Source organism: Microcaecilia unicolor, chromosome 7 (assembly GCF_901765095.1).
Source record: "Microcaecilia unicolor chromosome 7, aMicUni1.1, whole genome shotgun sequence".
Classification (NCBI taxonomy): domain Eukaryota; kingdom Metazoa; phylum Chordata; class Amphibia; order Gymnophiona; family Siphonopidae; genus Microcaecilia; species Microcaecilia unicolor.
Window position 1 is genome coordinate 199,065,901 of NC_044037.1, and position 14,893 is coordinate 199,080,793.

A 14,893-nucleotide genomic window follows, 5' to 3' on the forward strand; every position below is an offset into this window, starting at 1 on the left:
GCAGTTTTAAGCAGGCAATTGAGGCAATGAGAGATACGCTGACATATCCAGTGTTGTGGCGGAAGCAAGACTTGAATTTGATTTGGTGGCATTTCATCACCTGACACTTCATCACTGATCCAGTTCATCATGTGACACTTCATCAGTGTGGACATTTCATCTCATGACACTTCATCATGTATTCAAATTATATGCACAGAAAACTTGTGGCAGATGGAGGTCTGTTTTTTCTGTATCTAAATGAGCCTCATGAAAATTGTATGTGTAAGAAGTTTTAGTGAGACTTATATTTAGGTGCAGAAGAGCAGGTTTTCCATGTATAGTTTGAATACATTTAGCGTGAATAAGAGATGAAATGTCCACAGTGATTAAGTATCTCAGTGATGAATTGTTAAGTGATGAAGTGTCCCTACACCTTGAATTCAGGGTCCTAGCCCATTGCTCTAATCACCTTTATTATTTGCTCATGCCTGTCTGCATGTAATCTCACCTCAGTTGATGCAGCATATATATTGAGCAGAGCATTTCTCTGTTGGGACCATGTCTTACTGTACACCACTTTGAGTGAATGCCTTCAAAAAGGAGGTAAATAAATCCTAATAAATGTTCACAGAGCAGTCAGTGATGCAGGTTTTTATTGTTTTTTTTTCAGATGTGGAATCCATAGAATGTTCCCCTTGCACTTAGCAGCACTGAATGCTCACTCAGACTGCTGCAGGAAGTTGTTGTCTTCAGGTAGGTAAAAAAAAAAAAAAGAATACCAGCAGTCACTGTATAGGCAGCTTAAATAGAAACATGAATGAGCTGCTTCTGAGCCCAGTGTCAAACAGCGCACAGCATTGTAACAGACGTCCTGTGCTTTTTGTGAGCCTATGTCTTGGCATGCCAGTATTCTTTCCTTGCACAGTGCTGATAATTCCTAGTATCCTGTATTTTTCAAGGTTAAAATACTTTGAACTGTTTGTCTTGGCAGCGATTGGTTGGTTCTCTTTTTTTTTTTTTTCCTTAGTGAAAATAGCAGAATAATTCTCTTTGTCAGTTTCACAAGCAGATTTTTTTTTATTCCTTGGCAGGATTTATTTCATTAAACACGATGATCTAGGCTAGCAGCATAGTTCCTGCCGAACGGGAGAACTAGAATAAGGTTACAGGCAAAAGTGATAAGTACCAAAGAGATGCATTTGGAAACCACTGCGGAGGCTTTGAAAAAAAAAAATCAGGGTTGGATTGTCATAGGCCTTCCAGGAATTGGAATGGGAATCACAGATTCTTGAATAGCCATGAATCCTGAATGACAAACTGGTGCTTGTTTTAAAGGAATTGTTGAAAACATATTCTGAATGCAAAGACAACTTTTGCCAGTGGACTTAGGTTAATATTAAAGGGGAAAACTGGCTTTTTTATGTGAAAATGTTGGGGGAGGGGGGGTGGACACACGGAGAGTACTCCACCCTGAGGACAGGGACTATACCCATCTCTCATGGACACACCAAACTCAATCTTGAATAGACTACCTTTTGGTAAATAGGGACAGCTTCTCTAAGGTACAATCTGCAGCAATAGGTTCCACAGTAATTTCAGATCATGCAGTCATCTATGTTGAGCTGGGGGGAGGGGTAGGTCCACAACTTACACATAGACATTGGGTATTCCCACTGGATATGTACCATGATAAAGCTTTCTTGGATTACATAAGGGGGAAATGGGCCAATTATTCAATTCCATTTGGGTCTTATATACCGCTAACATCCCTTGTTTAGGGTTCAGTGCAGTTTACAACGTTGGTGGCTTTAACAGTTACAATATTATTAGGATGACTTTAGGTCATAATAATGAACATCAGCATGATTTTACTCTATACTGGGAGACAGCCAAGCTGTGTTGAGAGGAGATGATATAGCCTATAGCAGTGCAAAAAAAAAAAAGCAGGAATAGAGCAATACTGCACCTGGAACGCCAACTGATTTATCACGATTGAAGTTTATTCTTAATATTTCAACTGTTTTTATTGATGATTCAACATTATAAACATTTTAACATTGCCAGTACATCTATCATTGGGCATTATAAGTAATACAGCATATTAACTTGTATACATCAATAAATTCCATCATCAATAGTTTTATGCATCTTCCCCTGGTCCCTTTGCCTACCCTCCCAAACATGCTCATTAACAGCCAAACGTACATTTAAGGGGGGGGTGTTTTGTTAAATATACATCACAGTCATCTTTTATATTCCCCCCTCCTTCTCCCCTTCCTTCTTCCCCCCCCCCCCACCCTCTCCCCCTTGAAGTTTATTCTTATACCTATTACTTCTCAGCATGAAAATGAACTTTCTTTACCTGAATATTTAATCCACTCTGTCACCTCCATCTTAGCTATGTATTTTCTCTTTTCCGTAATTGGTGATCACCATTACGGAACAATGTAAGCCACATTGAGCCTGCAAATAGGTGGGAAAATGTGGGATATAAATGCTATAAATAAATAAACAAACAAACTAGTGAACTTACTTATGGCATATAGGGTGATTTCCACAGTTCAACTAAAAGAATGACTGTTAGCTAGTCAGGCAGTCCTTAACGAACTGCCACAGCAGCGAGCCAAGAAGTAGGCCATGTATTATCAGTTCCAGCTATACAAATATGGAAATAAGAGTGGACAGCTGCTGACTCGCCTGGTAAAGCAAAAGAAAGGCTTGCAGAGGATCCTTGCACTTCAACATCCCTCGGGCAGGATGGTACATTCAGATAGAGTCATTACACAAATATTCCAACAATATTATACCCAGTTGTATTTGCCGGATCTTCAATGTACATTAGATCCTAATACTTATTTGGGGAGTCTGGAGCTACCGAAACTTACAGAAACACAGACTGCTACCTTGAATAGGCCCATTGATGTTGATGAAGTTCATTGGGCAGTAAGAAGAAGTGCATTATGCAAGGCACCGGACCCAGATGGCTATAGAGCCGAATTCTATAAGCTTCTCATAGCAGACATTAGTCAACCAATAGTGGCCTTTTTTAATACCTCCATAGAGAGGCTTACCTTGCCTACCTCTCTCCATATGGCAAATATTATGGCTTTTCCTAAACCAGGGAAGGACCCCGCGTGTCCAGAGTCATATAGGCCCATTTCCCTAATTAGCTATGAAGCGAAATTAATAGCTACTATTCTATCTAACTATTTAGCTAAGATCCTTCCATCCATTTTAGTGGAACCTCAGGGTAGGATTCATCAGGGGAAGACATACGGACTATCCAAGCTTCTTTGGAGCGGGTACATAATTCTAGTCAGGACACAGACTATCCTAGCTTCTTTGGAGGGGATACATAAATCTGGTCAGGACACATTGCTGATCAGTTTCGATGCTGAAAAAGCATTCGACAGAGTCAATTGGGAGTTTTTATTTGCAATCCTGCATGTGTATGGAATCGAGGGATTTTTTGAACATGCAATTAAAGCTTTATATGGGGGACCATAGCCAGAGTCTTGGTGAATGGTGGTGTTTCTGTGACATTTCCAGTGGTTAGTGGAACTCATCAGGGTTGCCCACTGTCTCCTTTACTATTTGCCTTAGTATTAGACCCATTGATTCGGGAGATAGTGGAAAACCAGGAGATTACTGGTGTAGCAATGGGAGTACCTGAATTTAACATCTCGGTCTTTGCGGGTGATCTTTTAGTGCATTTAACTTCCCCAGCCCAGTCCTTGCCAGTGCTGCTGGGAAGGTTTGCAGAATATGGGTTCTTTTTGGGCTTTAGGCTCAACACGAACAAATCAGAAGGATTACTACAAGCCCAGAACTCGGGAGATGGTGGATTGGGGAGTTTCCATTGAAATGGGTCATGGATGAATTTACTTATTTGGGAGTATTACTTACAACTGACCCTCAATGCCTATACAGACATAATATGGAGCTGCTACTCCAACACACTTGCGAACAATTAACTCTCTGGAACAACTTACCCATATCGCTAAGTGGTAGGATTAGTCTGTATAGTATGATTTTGTTCCCTAGGTGATTATGCTAGATCTTTTTTATTGAATAATTCAATAAAGTTAAATAAACAATACAGTGTCTTATGTCAATTTTCAAACAAGTTCATCCCCTAACCTAGTCCACACCCAGTCCCATCTCAAACCCTCCCTATGTATAGGTTGAAATCTTTTTTATTGAAAGCGTGGTATAATAGAATACTAACAAAGGCTCATAAAGAACAGAGAGACTTGATAATTATAAACATGGTAGGATATGATGCGTACAGAGTTTTCCATTTTTGTGTAATTGTTGAATCAATTTGTTTAACCAGTTGGAATTTTCCCCTCTACCCCCTAACCCTTCTTGTTTGAAATATGGTTATGAGTTAGGCTAATACAATATATGCCTAACAAATCTTACTTCTATCCCATGACAAACTAGAATAAAAATGGCAGCGAAACCATAAAGCTGAGTCTGTTGAGTTTGTCTATAAGAGAAAATATCTCACTGCCCACTGTAAACCATGTATGAACCATATCAATCTCCACCTCTCCCTCTCAACCCCACCTACCCTCCTAGCTTAGGAAATTCCTGGTAAATAAGAACAGCAAATATAAACTCTCTACCGATGCAAGAGCACAACTTGTCAAAATATGCAAATCCCATCTCCCCTCCCAAATCTTTCCTAGAATCCCTAATACAAGCCTGTGGAGTCTGAACTCTGATGACTACCCAGGGCAACAGCAAGTTCAAGGTAACTCGTACCAGACCAGTGATAAACCAAATCATGTATCCCTTGGGGGACCAAAAAAAAAAAAACTTCTCAACTCCCACAGACAGACCCAACTGCGATCTCTATAAAAGTATTTAAGATAAAACTATGAGCTCTAGGGAAGAGCGAAAAAATATATGGTTCCCAGATCTTCAAGAAGCTCTTTTTACGCTGGAAAGATGCCCCAACCCCTCTACGCTCCCATAACAAATGTTGATGTAATAAACTCCACCATCCCCAATAAGATGGGGAATCTGGTATAGTGCACACCCTGAGAATGGACTTCTTATCCAAGACAGCTGCCTTGGAAAGAAAATCGTGACCCCCCCCCCCCTCCTCTGAAAGGGAAATGCCTCATTTATCTAGTAAGAAACCAGCCATTGAGAGTGTAATGGGCAAAGTTCAGCACTCCTTCTAAATAATGGACCAACTGAGACCAAAAGTGGCGAATCACTGAACAGTCCCAAAAGGCATGAAAAAGAGAGTTGTGATGGGATGAACATTTTAGACAAAGTGGAGTATCAGTGCCACCCATGGGAAAGAGTTGAGTTTGAGAAATATAAGCTCGATATAGTATTTTGAACTGACACTCTCATAAATCAGCCGCCCATATGATGCGATGTGGGATGTGAGCCACCAGAACTACCAGATCTAGAGAATCTGGTGATCTATGTAAGTCATCCGCCTAGCGGGCCACAACTGGTTGATATGGAATGGGAGGGGTGACAGCAAGCAATGTCTGGTGTAGGGAGGAGACCGAAAATTGACCCCTATGATCAAGTGTTTAAAAATGAATATACCCTATCCCCATGACGCCCTATCTAGAGTAGAGACATAGTGGCGAAGCTGCAGGTAAGCAAAACAGTTAGCTAGATGAGTAAGCTGACCACCCTCTAACTATCTCAATAACATCATTGATAGCTAGAGAGTTTCCCGCCTTCGAAACTTTGAGATCTATAGAGGTGTTACACCAAAACCTGGGAGGATGCAGATCGGACCATTTTACATATCTGCACGTCTTCATTTATGTGCTGCATCTTATGTGGCACGAATGCTCTAGAGGTGTGTCCAGTTATTAAAATATTTATTTTTCCTTGGGGAAACTCTCAATGCACAGTCTCTAGTCTATATAGAGCGCTAATCTTAGTGATGCCAAGCAGGAGTTATGCACACCTAGCCCAGAAATGGAATGCAGAATTGGGGGTGGGAGTTTGAGAAGGAGACATTTTACATTTTTGCAGGTGATCCCCACATTTCTACATAGTGCTCAGTACAGGGAAAGTCAATATTGAATCATTACTAGAGCATACTTTTCCCCAAAACAAGCCTTCTATGTAGGGTTCCTCTCTATGAAAACATGTATTAAATGTGGCTCATCAGAGGCCACTTTATCCCATGCATTGTGGACTTGCCCCCTCCTCAGAAGGTATTGGATACGGCTGATGGGATATTATGCTCAGTTGCTGCATGGAACCATAGATCTTTCCCCCAAAGATATACTTTTTGGACATGTAGAGAGTGGGGGTCTTCTTTGGTGGGCAAAATATTTATTTCTGTGTAAAGCTAGTGTTGTAGGTAAAAAATGTATTTTGCAACATTGGACAATGACAGCACCTCCCACCTACTGGCATTGGAGAAATGCATTGCATACCTTAATGGTTGTGGAGGCTCAAGATGCATGTCGTACTTTGAAGAGGCAGCAGAGATATTGGGCTGTATGGGAGCCCTATGTTCAGTCGTTAACAGGACCAACACATAGCTTAATCTTGAATCAGATGTCACTGTAGTCGGCTTATTGAACTTAATCTAATCTAATCATTCAGTGGAGGGCAGGGGGGGAGTGGAGTGGGGGTGGAGGTGGGAAGTTCAGGCTCATGCCTATGTTAGTAATCAGGGTGAGGAATTATAAGAGTCCAAGTGCCTCACTTATTCATCAGATAATTGGAAAGATGATCCAATTTACGATGTATATGTCAATTGGTTTATCTGACTAATACATATCTATGGATATACTAGGGGGATATAGATAGGGTTGGGTGGGAGGAGAGTTAGCTATATATCACTGTTTAGTTAGTTAAAATAAACTATTTCTTTGTACTTTGAATGTTTATTTGCAATCCAATAAAAAGATTTCATATAAAACTGAACAAAGCTCTATAAAGCATGAGAGAAAAGACATTTAGGATCTCAATTGTGTAAGCAGCTCACTACCACCCATTCTCATGACCTTATACCTTGAAAATATAACCATGACGGCCTGTTATCTGGACTGTTTTGACTCCTAGCCACCTTACTTGATATGAGCATACCCAAGATTCCTTAACTGCCCACACACCCCCATCTGCCCTCCCTCCCCCACCTAGGCAGAGGACTGTTACATTGATTGAATAAGAATTTTTATTTTGATGTAATTCCAGTTATGGACTAGTTGCTCTTACTGTTATCCACTTTGAACCTGAATGATAACTGCAGGATATAAGATCTTTTAATGTAATACTAGCTGTTAAGCCCATTAAACGGGCGAGTATTGATATGGGGGTTTTCCAGGGCCCCCTCCCCTCGCTGCTGCAGGGCCCCCCCCCACCTCACCGCTGCAAGGCCCCCTGCTCTCCCTCCTTCCCTGCCAGCTCCAAGGCCCCCCTCCGTCCCTCCCTCCCAGCTCCAAGACCCCTGCCCTCCCAGTTCCAAGGCCCCATGCCCTCCCAGCTCCAAGGACCCCCCTCCGCCCCTCCCTCCCAGCCAGCTCGAGGGCCCCCTTCTGTCCCTCCCTCCCAGCTCCAAGGCCCCCCTCCTTCCCTGCCAGCTGCAAGGCCCTCTGTCCCTCCCTCCCAGCTCCAAGGGCCCTCTATCCCTCCCCCTCCCAGCTCCAAGGTCCCCCTCCGTCCCTCCCTCCCAGCTCCAAGGCCCCATCCTTCTGATACCTCCCATATCCAGCATTTCTCCTGCCCTCCCCTCCCCTCCCTCCAAGGTCGCTGCCGCCCCCCCCCCCCCGAGGTTGCCGCTACCGGTCCCCTCCCCCCCCGAAGTCGCCGCCGCCCCCCTCCACCCGGCCTGGGCCCTCTCTTTGCTATTGAACTTACATCGCCGAAAACGCAGCAGGGCAGATCAGCTGAGCTGCCGTCGGCCTTCCTTCTCTGCCTGTGTCTCGCCCTCGTGTGACGTAACGTCGGCGAGGGCGGGACATAGGCAGGGAAGGAAGGCCGACGGGAGCTCAGCTGATCTGCCCTGCTGCGTTTTCGGCGAAGTAAGTTCAATAGCGAAGAGAGAGCCTGGGCCGGGTGGAGGGGGGGCGGCGACTCCGGGTGGGGGGAGCAGTAGCAGCGACCTCGGGGGGGGGGGGAGCGGTTCCCTCCCTCCCCTTCGCGCAGTTTCCCTCTCTGTCCCGCCCTCGTCAACACGTATTGATGCGGGGGCGGGACAGAGAGGGAAGTCTCTACTGCACATTTGCGGGTGAGTATGGTCACTCGCATTTTATATGTTTGATAATATGCCTGTATAGTTTATCAAATACATACATATATGGCAACTTCACCTCTGCTCCTCCCAAACTGTGCATGCAGTAGTTCGTTTTAATCTAGCCCATAGTCTGGGCAATTTTAAAAGAAGACTTAATATTTTTGCTTCAGAAATGAGGCTGCTTCCACAAAGGTATTTTGCTACCCAACTGTACTAGACAAAGATCTTTTGTCTTAAAAGAAGTCTCTTCATTATAAAGATTTATTTCTGGACACAGCCGCTGGCCACATGGGTGTATTTATGACTTAAGCTGCATCCATCTAGTTGGCATTTTGTCCCTGTGGAAAGTTCTTGTAATGAAGCCTTCTATGCAAGGAAAGGATATCTGCCATCTGCAAGTAGCTTCATTGGTTTGGTTGTTTCTAGTGTTTCTCAAATCCGGTCCTTGTGGGCCCCCCATAAAATTGTAACCTTCATCAGTACACATCTGTAAATATTTGGAGGGTAATTTTGTTTCAGGTCACCTGGGCAGGAAAGACTCATACACACATATGTTGCTTCTGTTTTATAATGGAGACATATATACACATATGTGTATTTATCAAATTACCCCAGGAAATGTGGGTGCACACATTTATTTATTTGGTATAACTTGATTTAAAGCAATAGCATAGCAAAATGATTTACAATAAGAACTAACAAAATCCTAAGGGAAATAGAAGACATTGAAAAATAGGAACAGAGAGAGAGACCAAAAGATAGCTGGAAGGGGGATGCCTGGCTGCTGGCAGGTGTAAAGAATATCAGAGAAAAGCAGAGGGTGCGGTGAACTAAGGGAACAGGGAAAGGGGAGAAGGAAGCTGCCTGAAAGGTTACCTGCCAGAGACTAGAGGACTTGGAAAAAGGGGACGTGTAGATACTGAGAAGAATAGAGGTATATGTGCATTTTTTTAAATAAACTGTAGTTGAATCTGTACAATGCTACTGTCTGTGCTCGACACTTATAAAATTATCTCCTTGGCATTTTGTATCCTGAAACCAAATCCGCATGGGGCACCCAAGGTAATAGAAAAAGGTGAAACGGCACTGAACCCCAAAGCCCTTCACTTCACAAAATTTTATTACAGAACACTATAGTAGTAGGGATTCAAAACAGCTAATTTCAGTGTCTTAGCATCTCTGTGGCTTGCCTTAGATTGGCAGGTGGCCCTCAGGGCCAAGATTTGGGAATTGCTGCACAAGACAAAGGATGCCAAAGACTCTCACCTTCAAACATAAATTGTCCCTGTAAGGTTTTCAAGCTGAGTTTCCCCTGCTTGTGTTTCACAAAAAGTCTATCCTAAAGTTTGAATTTGTAAATCTGAAATCACCATGGAACATGTAAAGCTCCTTATTTTGCCTTGTTCTGTCTGCTGCCTGAAGAGAATATGCACAAGTCTTTTGTGATTTGAGCTGTGCTCTGGCTTGGTTCTGAATGTGAAAATAGATTTCTCTTGCGTCACATATCTTTTTATAGTCTCACTATGCCTGAGTAACCACTGTCCGTTTCCATGACAACCTTTTGCTGACTATGGAGCTGGCTTTCTGGGTTTCCTACTAACTATTCTGTCTCTGCAATGTTTCTTGTGGTCTTACTAGGACAAAAGTATAGCATAGTGTCTTCGTTTAGTAATGAGCACGTGCTGTCTGCAGGCTTTGAAATAGACACTCCTGATAATTTTGGAAGAACGTGTCTCCATGCTGCTGCTGCAGGAGGGTGAGTAGATGTATTTCTTTGCTAAAATATAGCCATATGGTGTTTCTGCTAGGCTGTAGTTCGTATTAAGAGTATGGTCATGGGCACTAGGATGGACTTTACTTCAGATGAATCCGTAATGCTACTGCTCTATCTAGATGTTTGTAGTTCTGTTCAAGCAGTAGATACGGATAGACATAGAAACAGTGAAACATTAAGGCAGATAAAGACCATGTGGCTTATCCAGTCCATGCCATCTATTATCTCTTCTTGTCCCTTATAGATTCTATGTACTTATCCCAATCTTTCTTGAAATCAGACACAGTCTTTCTCCGCCTCCTCCACCAGGAGTCTTCCACAAATTCACCACTGTTTCAAAGAATGAAGTATTTTTACTCCTGAGTCTGTCCCCTTTCACCTTCATCCTATACTCCTTTATTCCAGAGCTTCTTTTCAAAAGAAACCACAGAGATATTTAAATGTCTCTATCGTATCGTCCCTCTTCTGCTTTTCTTCAAAAGTATACATACAGTAGTCTCAATTATCCTACGTAAATGGGTCTGACTTGTTGTTGGATAAGTGAAAAGTTGGATAATCTGAGATTCTACTGTATTTATATTACACATTCTCCCTCCTCCTCCCCCGCCCACACTAAACACTGCACCTCCTGAAACCCTCCCCTCAATGTGCCTCCTACCCCACCCACCCTCCCAAACAGAAGCAGCTTCCCTGCTCCCGGGACCCCCCTCAAGTGCCTTCTCACATACCAGGTGTCTGCTACTTTGTCTGGTGGAGATCCATAAGTTCTGCCAGCCAAAGAGATTCTCACCGGGTGTCTGCTGTGAATGGAACTTTCTATGACACTCTACCCTTGGGCCAGATTCCTCCTGCCCCTACTCATGCTTAAAAACTGACCATACACAGGGTAGCCCCCTAGCCATGCATACTCAGTTATTGTGATCCATTTCCACAGCTAACGCATAGGGCAGAAATGTTAGGCCATCTGTCTGTGAGCTGAATGTGAGTCTGTAACAAGACGACAACTTTAAGCACTCAAGTAAATCTACTACAGTATAGCTGAAGAAAAAGAGAGCTTTGTGTTTTGGATTGGCCAAGTCAAATTCCCAATTTAAACCTTATTGAAATATTATGGCAACACGTGAAATGAACTGTTCATGCAAGGAAGCCCCAAAGGTTTACAGTTGAAACAGTTCTGTATGGAAGAATGGGTCGGATTCTTCCAGGATGATGTGAGACTGATCAGCAGTTATAGGAAATATTAGTGGGGAAGTTATCAAGATGGGCTCATGGCTTATTTTACTGTTAACTCTTAGATCTGCTATTAATAACTAGGTCTCATTGCATAAAATGGACCTATACTAAAATAGTATGAGTTGTGATAAAAGAACCCATCATAATGTTAGCTAATGTTTGATAACGTTTCCCTTAGTTGAAGTTATTTCTTCTCAAGAAGGCATTTACCAATTACTGAATGAAAATTTCACATACGTTTCACACGAGGATACTTATTGTTGAATTTTTTGTTGTCTGAATTATTTATTCTGTGATGTTATTTTTTTCTTACCAGGGTTTATTTGGATCTAATCATATTTTGAGTATAAATTGTGCTAAAATAACACCCTAGAGGTTTTACAAACATTTTTCAGTACTGTGTATCAAAAAGCATCAACGTTGCCACTCACATAACCCCTACTAAAAACTATCTCATAAAACCATCTCAACAGTCCTTTCAAATGCCAGCCTCTATCACCCCACACCCTATTCATAGAAAGGCAACAATTCTTTCAAAAATAATTTTCTAAAGAAAACTGGTTCCACAGAAAAGGAGCTGCATATGATAACAACAAAAAATGAATTCTGAACGTAGGATTGGTGGTTTTCTGAAAAGCCTTCCTAAAAAAAATCAAGTTCCATTTTTGTTTCCAAATTATTTTTTTCATTATTTGGAAATTCACAGAACATTCCTGGCAAGTAATCTTTACCTTCCTCTGTAATTGAAATTTGATTATTTTTTGTGTAAGTTTTGGTTAATTGCTCCCTGGTTCAATGCTGTGTGGAGTGATGATTCTTACATGTCTTTGCTTTGCCTTTTCAGCAATGTGGAATGTGTGAAACTCCTGCAGAGCAGTGGGGCAGACTTCAATAGAAAAGACAAATATGGAAGGTAGGCAAAGTTAACAAGCTCTTTATCAAGTATAATACACATTAGCATTTGCTAAATTAAAATGTCAGCTACCTAAATGTATCATAATAACTCAGTGGCGTTCCTAGGGGGGCTGACACCCGGGGCGGATTGCCGATGCGCCCCGCCCCCCCGGATGCAGCGCGGACCCCCCCCAGCGAAAGGAGCCCCCCCCCGGGTGCACGCCGCTGGGGGGGGGGGGTGCCTGTCCTCCGTTGTTCCATGCTTCTTCTCTGCCCCGGAACAGGTTACTTCCAGTTCCGGGGCAGAGAAGAAGCATGGAACAACGGAGGACAGGCGCGTACGGCACCCCCCCAGCGGCGTGCACCTGGGGCGGACCACACCCACCCCCACCCCCCTAGGAACGCCACTGTAATAACTAGAAGTCCTAGTGCAAAACACAGGGTCTTGTGTAGTAAGGTCTGTCTGGCAGGCTACACCAGGGGCCATTGGAGCTTGCTAGTTATGGTAGCTGTTTAGATCAGTGGTTTTCAACTTGGTGGTCCTCAGAGACTGCCTGGCCAGGTGGATTTTCAGGATTCCCACAGGTTTCTGTGGTCGTTTCTAGGGTTTTAAATTTTCTATGGCGATTAAAAAGACAGGCCTTTCTTTTCAAATTCAGTATTTTGTTCTTTAGTACAATCCTTAGTTTTGTCCAAGTTTGTTTATTGTAATGCTGTTTACTCAGGTTTGAAAATCTCTCTTATCAAAAGACTTCAAACAGTCCAGGACATTTTGGCCATCTTGTATGCAAAGCCCCTTGGTTTACCAAATCAAGTCATCTTTAAACTGTGCCCCATGGGCATAGTTTGACCATTTCATTTTGGGGGGGGGGGGGGGCAGGCAAAGGGTGTGCCTTTGCATATTAGCATATTCATTTGCATACATACCTCTCATAAATATTCATGATGGTTATTTAAAAAAAAAAACACCACCACACACACGCACTAGACTAACATAGACAGACCCTCACATAATACAAAATAGGGGCCCACAAAAACTAAAATAGAGATTCCATGAAGAAAGCCAGACTCTTTAAGCAGTGCAAATACTGGTAAAAGAGAAACAGAAATGTATTTTTCCTGCACTCTTAAAAAAAAAAAATAGAAAAAAATGTACGTTTCACAAAGCTGGCACATCTTAGTCCTTAAAAAGCATAAAATAAAAACGTTTTCTTTTCTACCTTTGTTGTCTGAGCATTTTATTTTTCTAATTGGGCTGGTTCCAGTCTCTTTTCCACTTTCCATGTGTCAATCATCTCCTAAATTCTTTTCCAGGTTGGCTTTTCCATTTCTTCTCTCTCCTCTTGTCTTCTTCTTTTCCTTCTCTACATATCTTTCATTTAATGTTTTTTTTCACACTTTTCTTTCACCCTTTAGTCCTTAGTCTCCGTTTCACTTCTCATCTCCCTCATCCCCTTCTCCCATACCCCTTCCCCAGTATCCACATCCCTTTTCAATGCCTCTCATCCTTTCTCCAGTCTTCCAGGTCATTGACATTATCAGCCTTATTTTCGAAAGTGATGGGCGCCCAGATTTCGACCCAAATCGGGAGATAGGCACCCATCTTGCAAAGGCACCCAAATTGGTATAATTGAAGGCCGATTTTGGGCTTCTTCAACTGCAATCTGTCGCGGAAACGGGCAAAGTTGACGGGGGTATGTCGGAGGCGTGGTGAAGGCGGGACTGGGGCATGTTGATCGGCCGAGGAGAGATGGGCGCCTTCCGCCGATAATCGAGAAAGAAAGGCGTTTTTACCACAAATTTGGGTCATTTTTATTGGACCCTTTTTTTTCACGAACAAGTCCCAAAAAAGTGCCCTAAATGACCACATGACCACCAAAGGGAATCGGGGATGACTCCCCCAGTGGTCACTAACCCCCTCCCAGCATAAAAAAAATAACTTTAACAACTTTTTTTTCCAGCCTGTATGCTAGCCTCAAATGCCATACCCAGCTCCATCACAGCAGTATGCAGGACCCTGGAGCAGTTGTTAGTGGGTGCAGTGGACTTCACCCAGGTGGACCCAGGCCCATCCCCCCTACCTGTTACACTTGTGGTGGTAAATGGGAGCCCTCCAAATCGCCTCCAAAACCCACTGTACCCACGTGTAGGTGCCCCCCTTCAGCCATAAGGGCTATGGTAATGGTGTAGAGTTGTGGGCAGTGGGTTTTGGGGGGGATTTTGGGAGGCTCAGCACCCAAGGGATGGGAGCTATGGACTTGGGAGGTATTTAATTTTTTTTTCTAATTGTTATAAGTGCCCCCTAGGATGCCCGGTTGGTGTCGTGGCATGTGAGAGGGACCAGTGCACTACGAATCCTGGCCCCTCCCATGACCCAATGCCTTGGATTTGTTCGTTTTTGAGCTGGGCGCCTTCGGTTTCCATTATCGCTGAAAAACGAAACCGCCCAGCTCAAATCCGCACAAATCCGATGCATTTGCCGGGCACAAACCGTATTATCGAAAAAAAAGATGGGCGCCCATTTTTTTCGAAAATACGGTCTGTCCCACCCCTTCACGTACCCATTCTCGGACATAGACACCCATGGGGATGGGCGTTCGCGTTCGATTATGCCCCTCCACGTCTCAACCTTTCCTCACATCATTCCCTTTTCTTGTCCCTCTTCTCTTATCCCTTATTTCACATCCTCACACATTATCCCAACCCATCAATATACCCCCACATATCTAAAACTGCCAAGTATTCACTAGCCCATCAAATTTCCACTCCATCTCCCT

General features: G+C 43.2%; 1 protein-coding gene across 6 annotated transcripts in view; it reads left to right on the top strand.

Moving 5' to 3' along the window:
- Positions 1-14,893, top strand: part of ANKRD44 (ankyrin repeat domain 44) — a 477,800-nt gene that overhangs the window by 316,027 nt on the left and 146,880 nt on the right. For 4 of the 6 annotated variants that reach the window (XM_030208682.1, XM_030208683.1, XM_030208686.1 and 1 more), the window contains exons 11-13: positions 653-735; positions 9,854-9,971; positions 12,067-12,135. In XM_030208682.1, the coding sequence (XP_030064542.1) occupies positions 653-735; positions 9,854-9,971; positions 12,067-12,135 (270 nt within the window). The remainder of the gene's footprint in view (positions 1-652; positions 736-9,853; positions 9,972-12,066; positions 12,136-14,893) is intronic. The other 2 variants (XM_030208685.1, XM_030208684.1) reach the window with 1 other exon arrangement.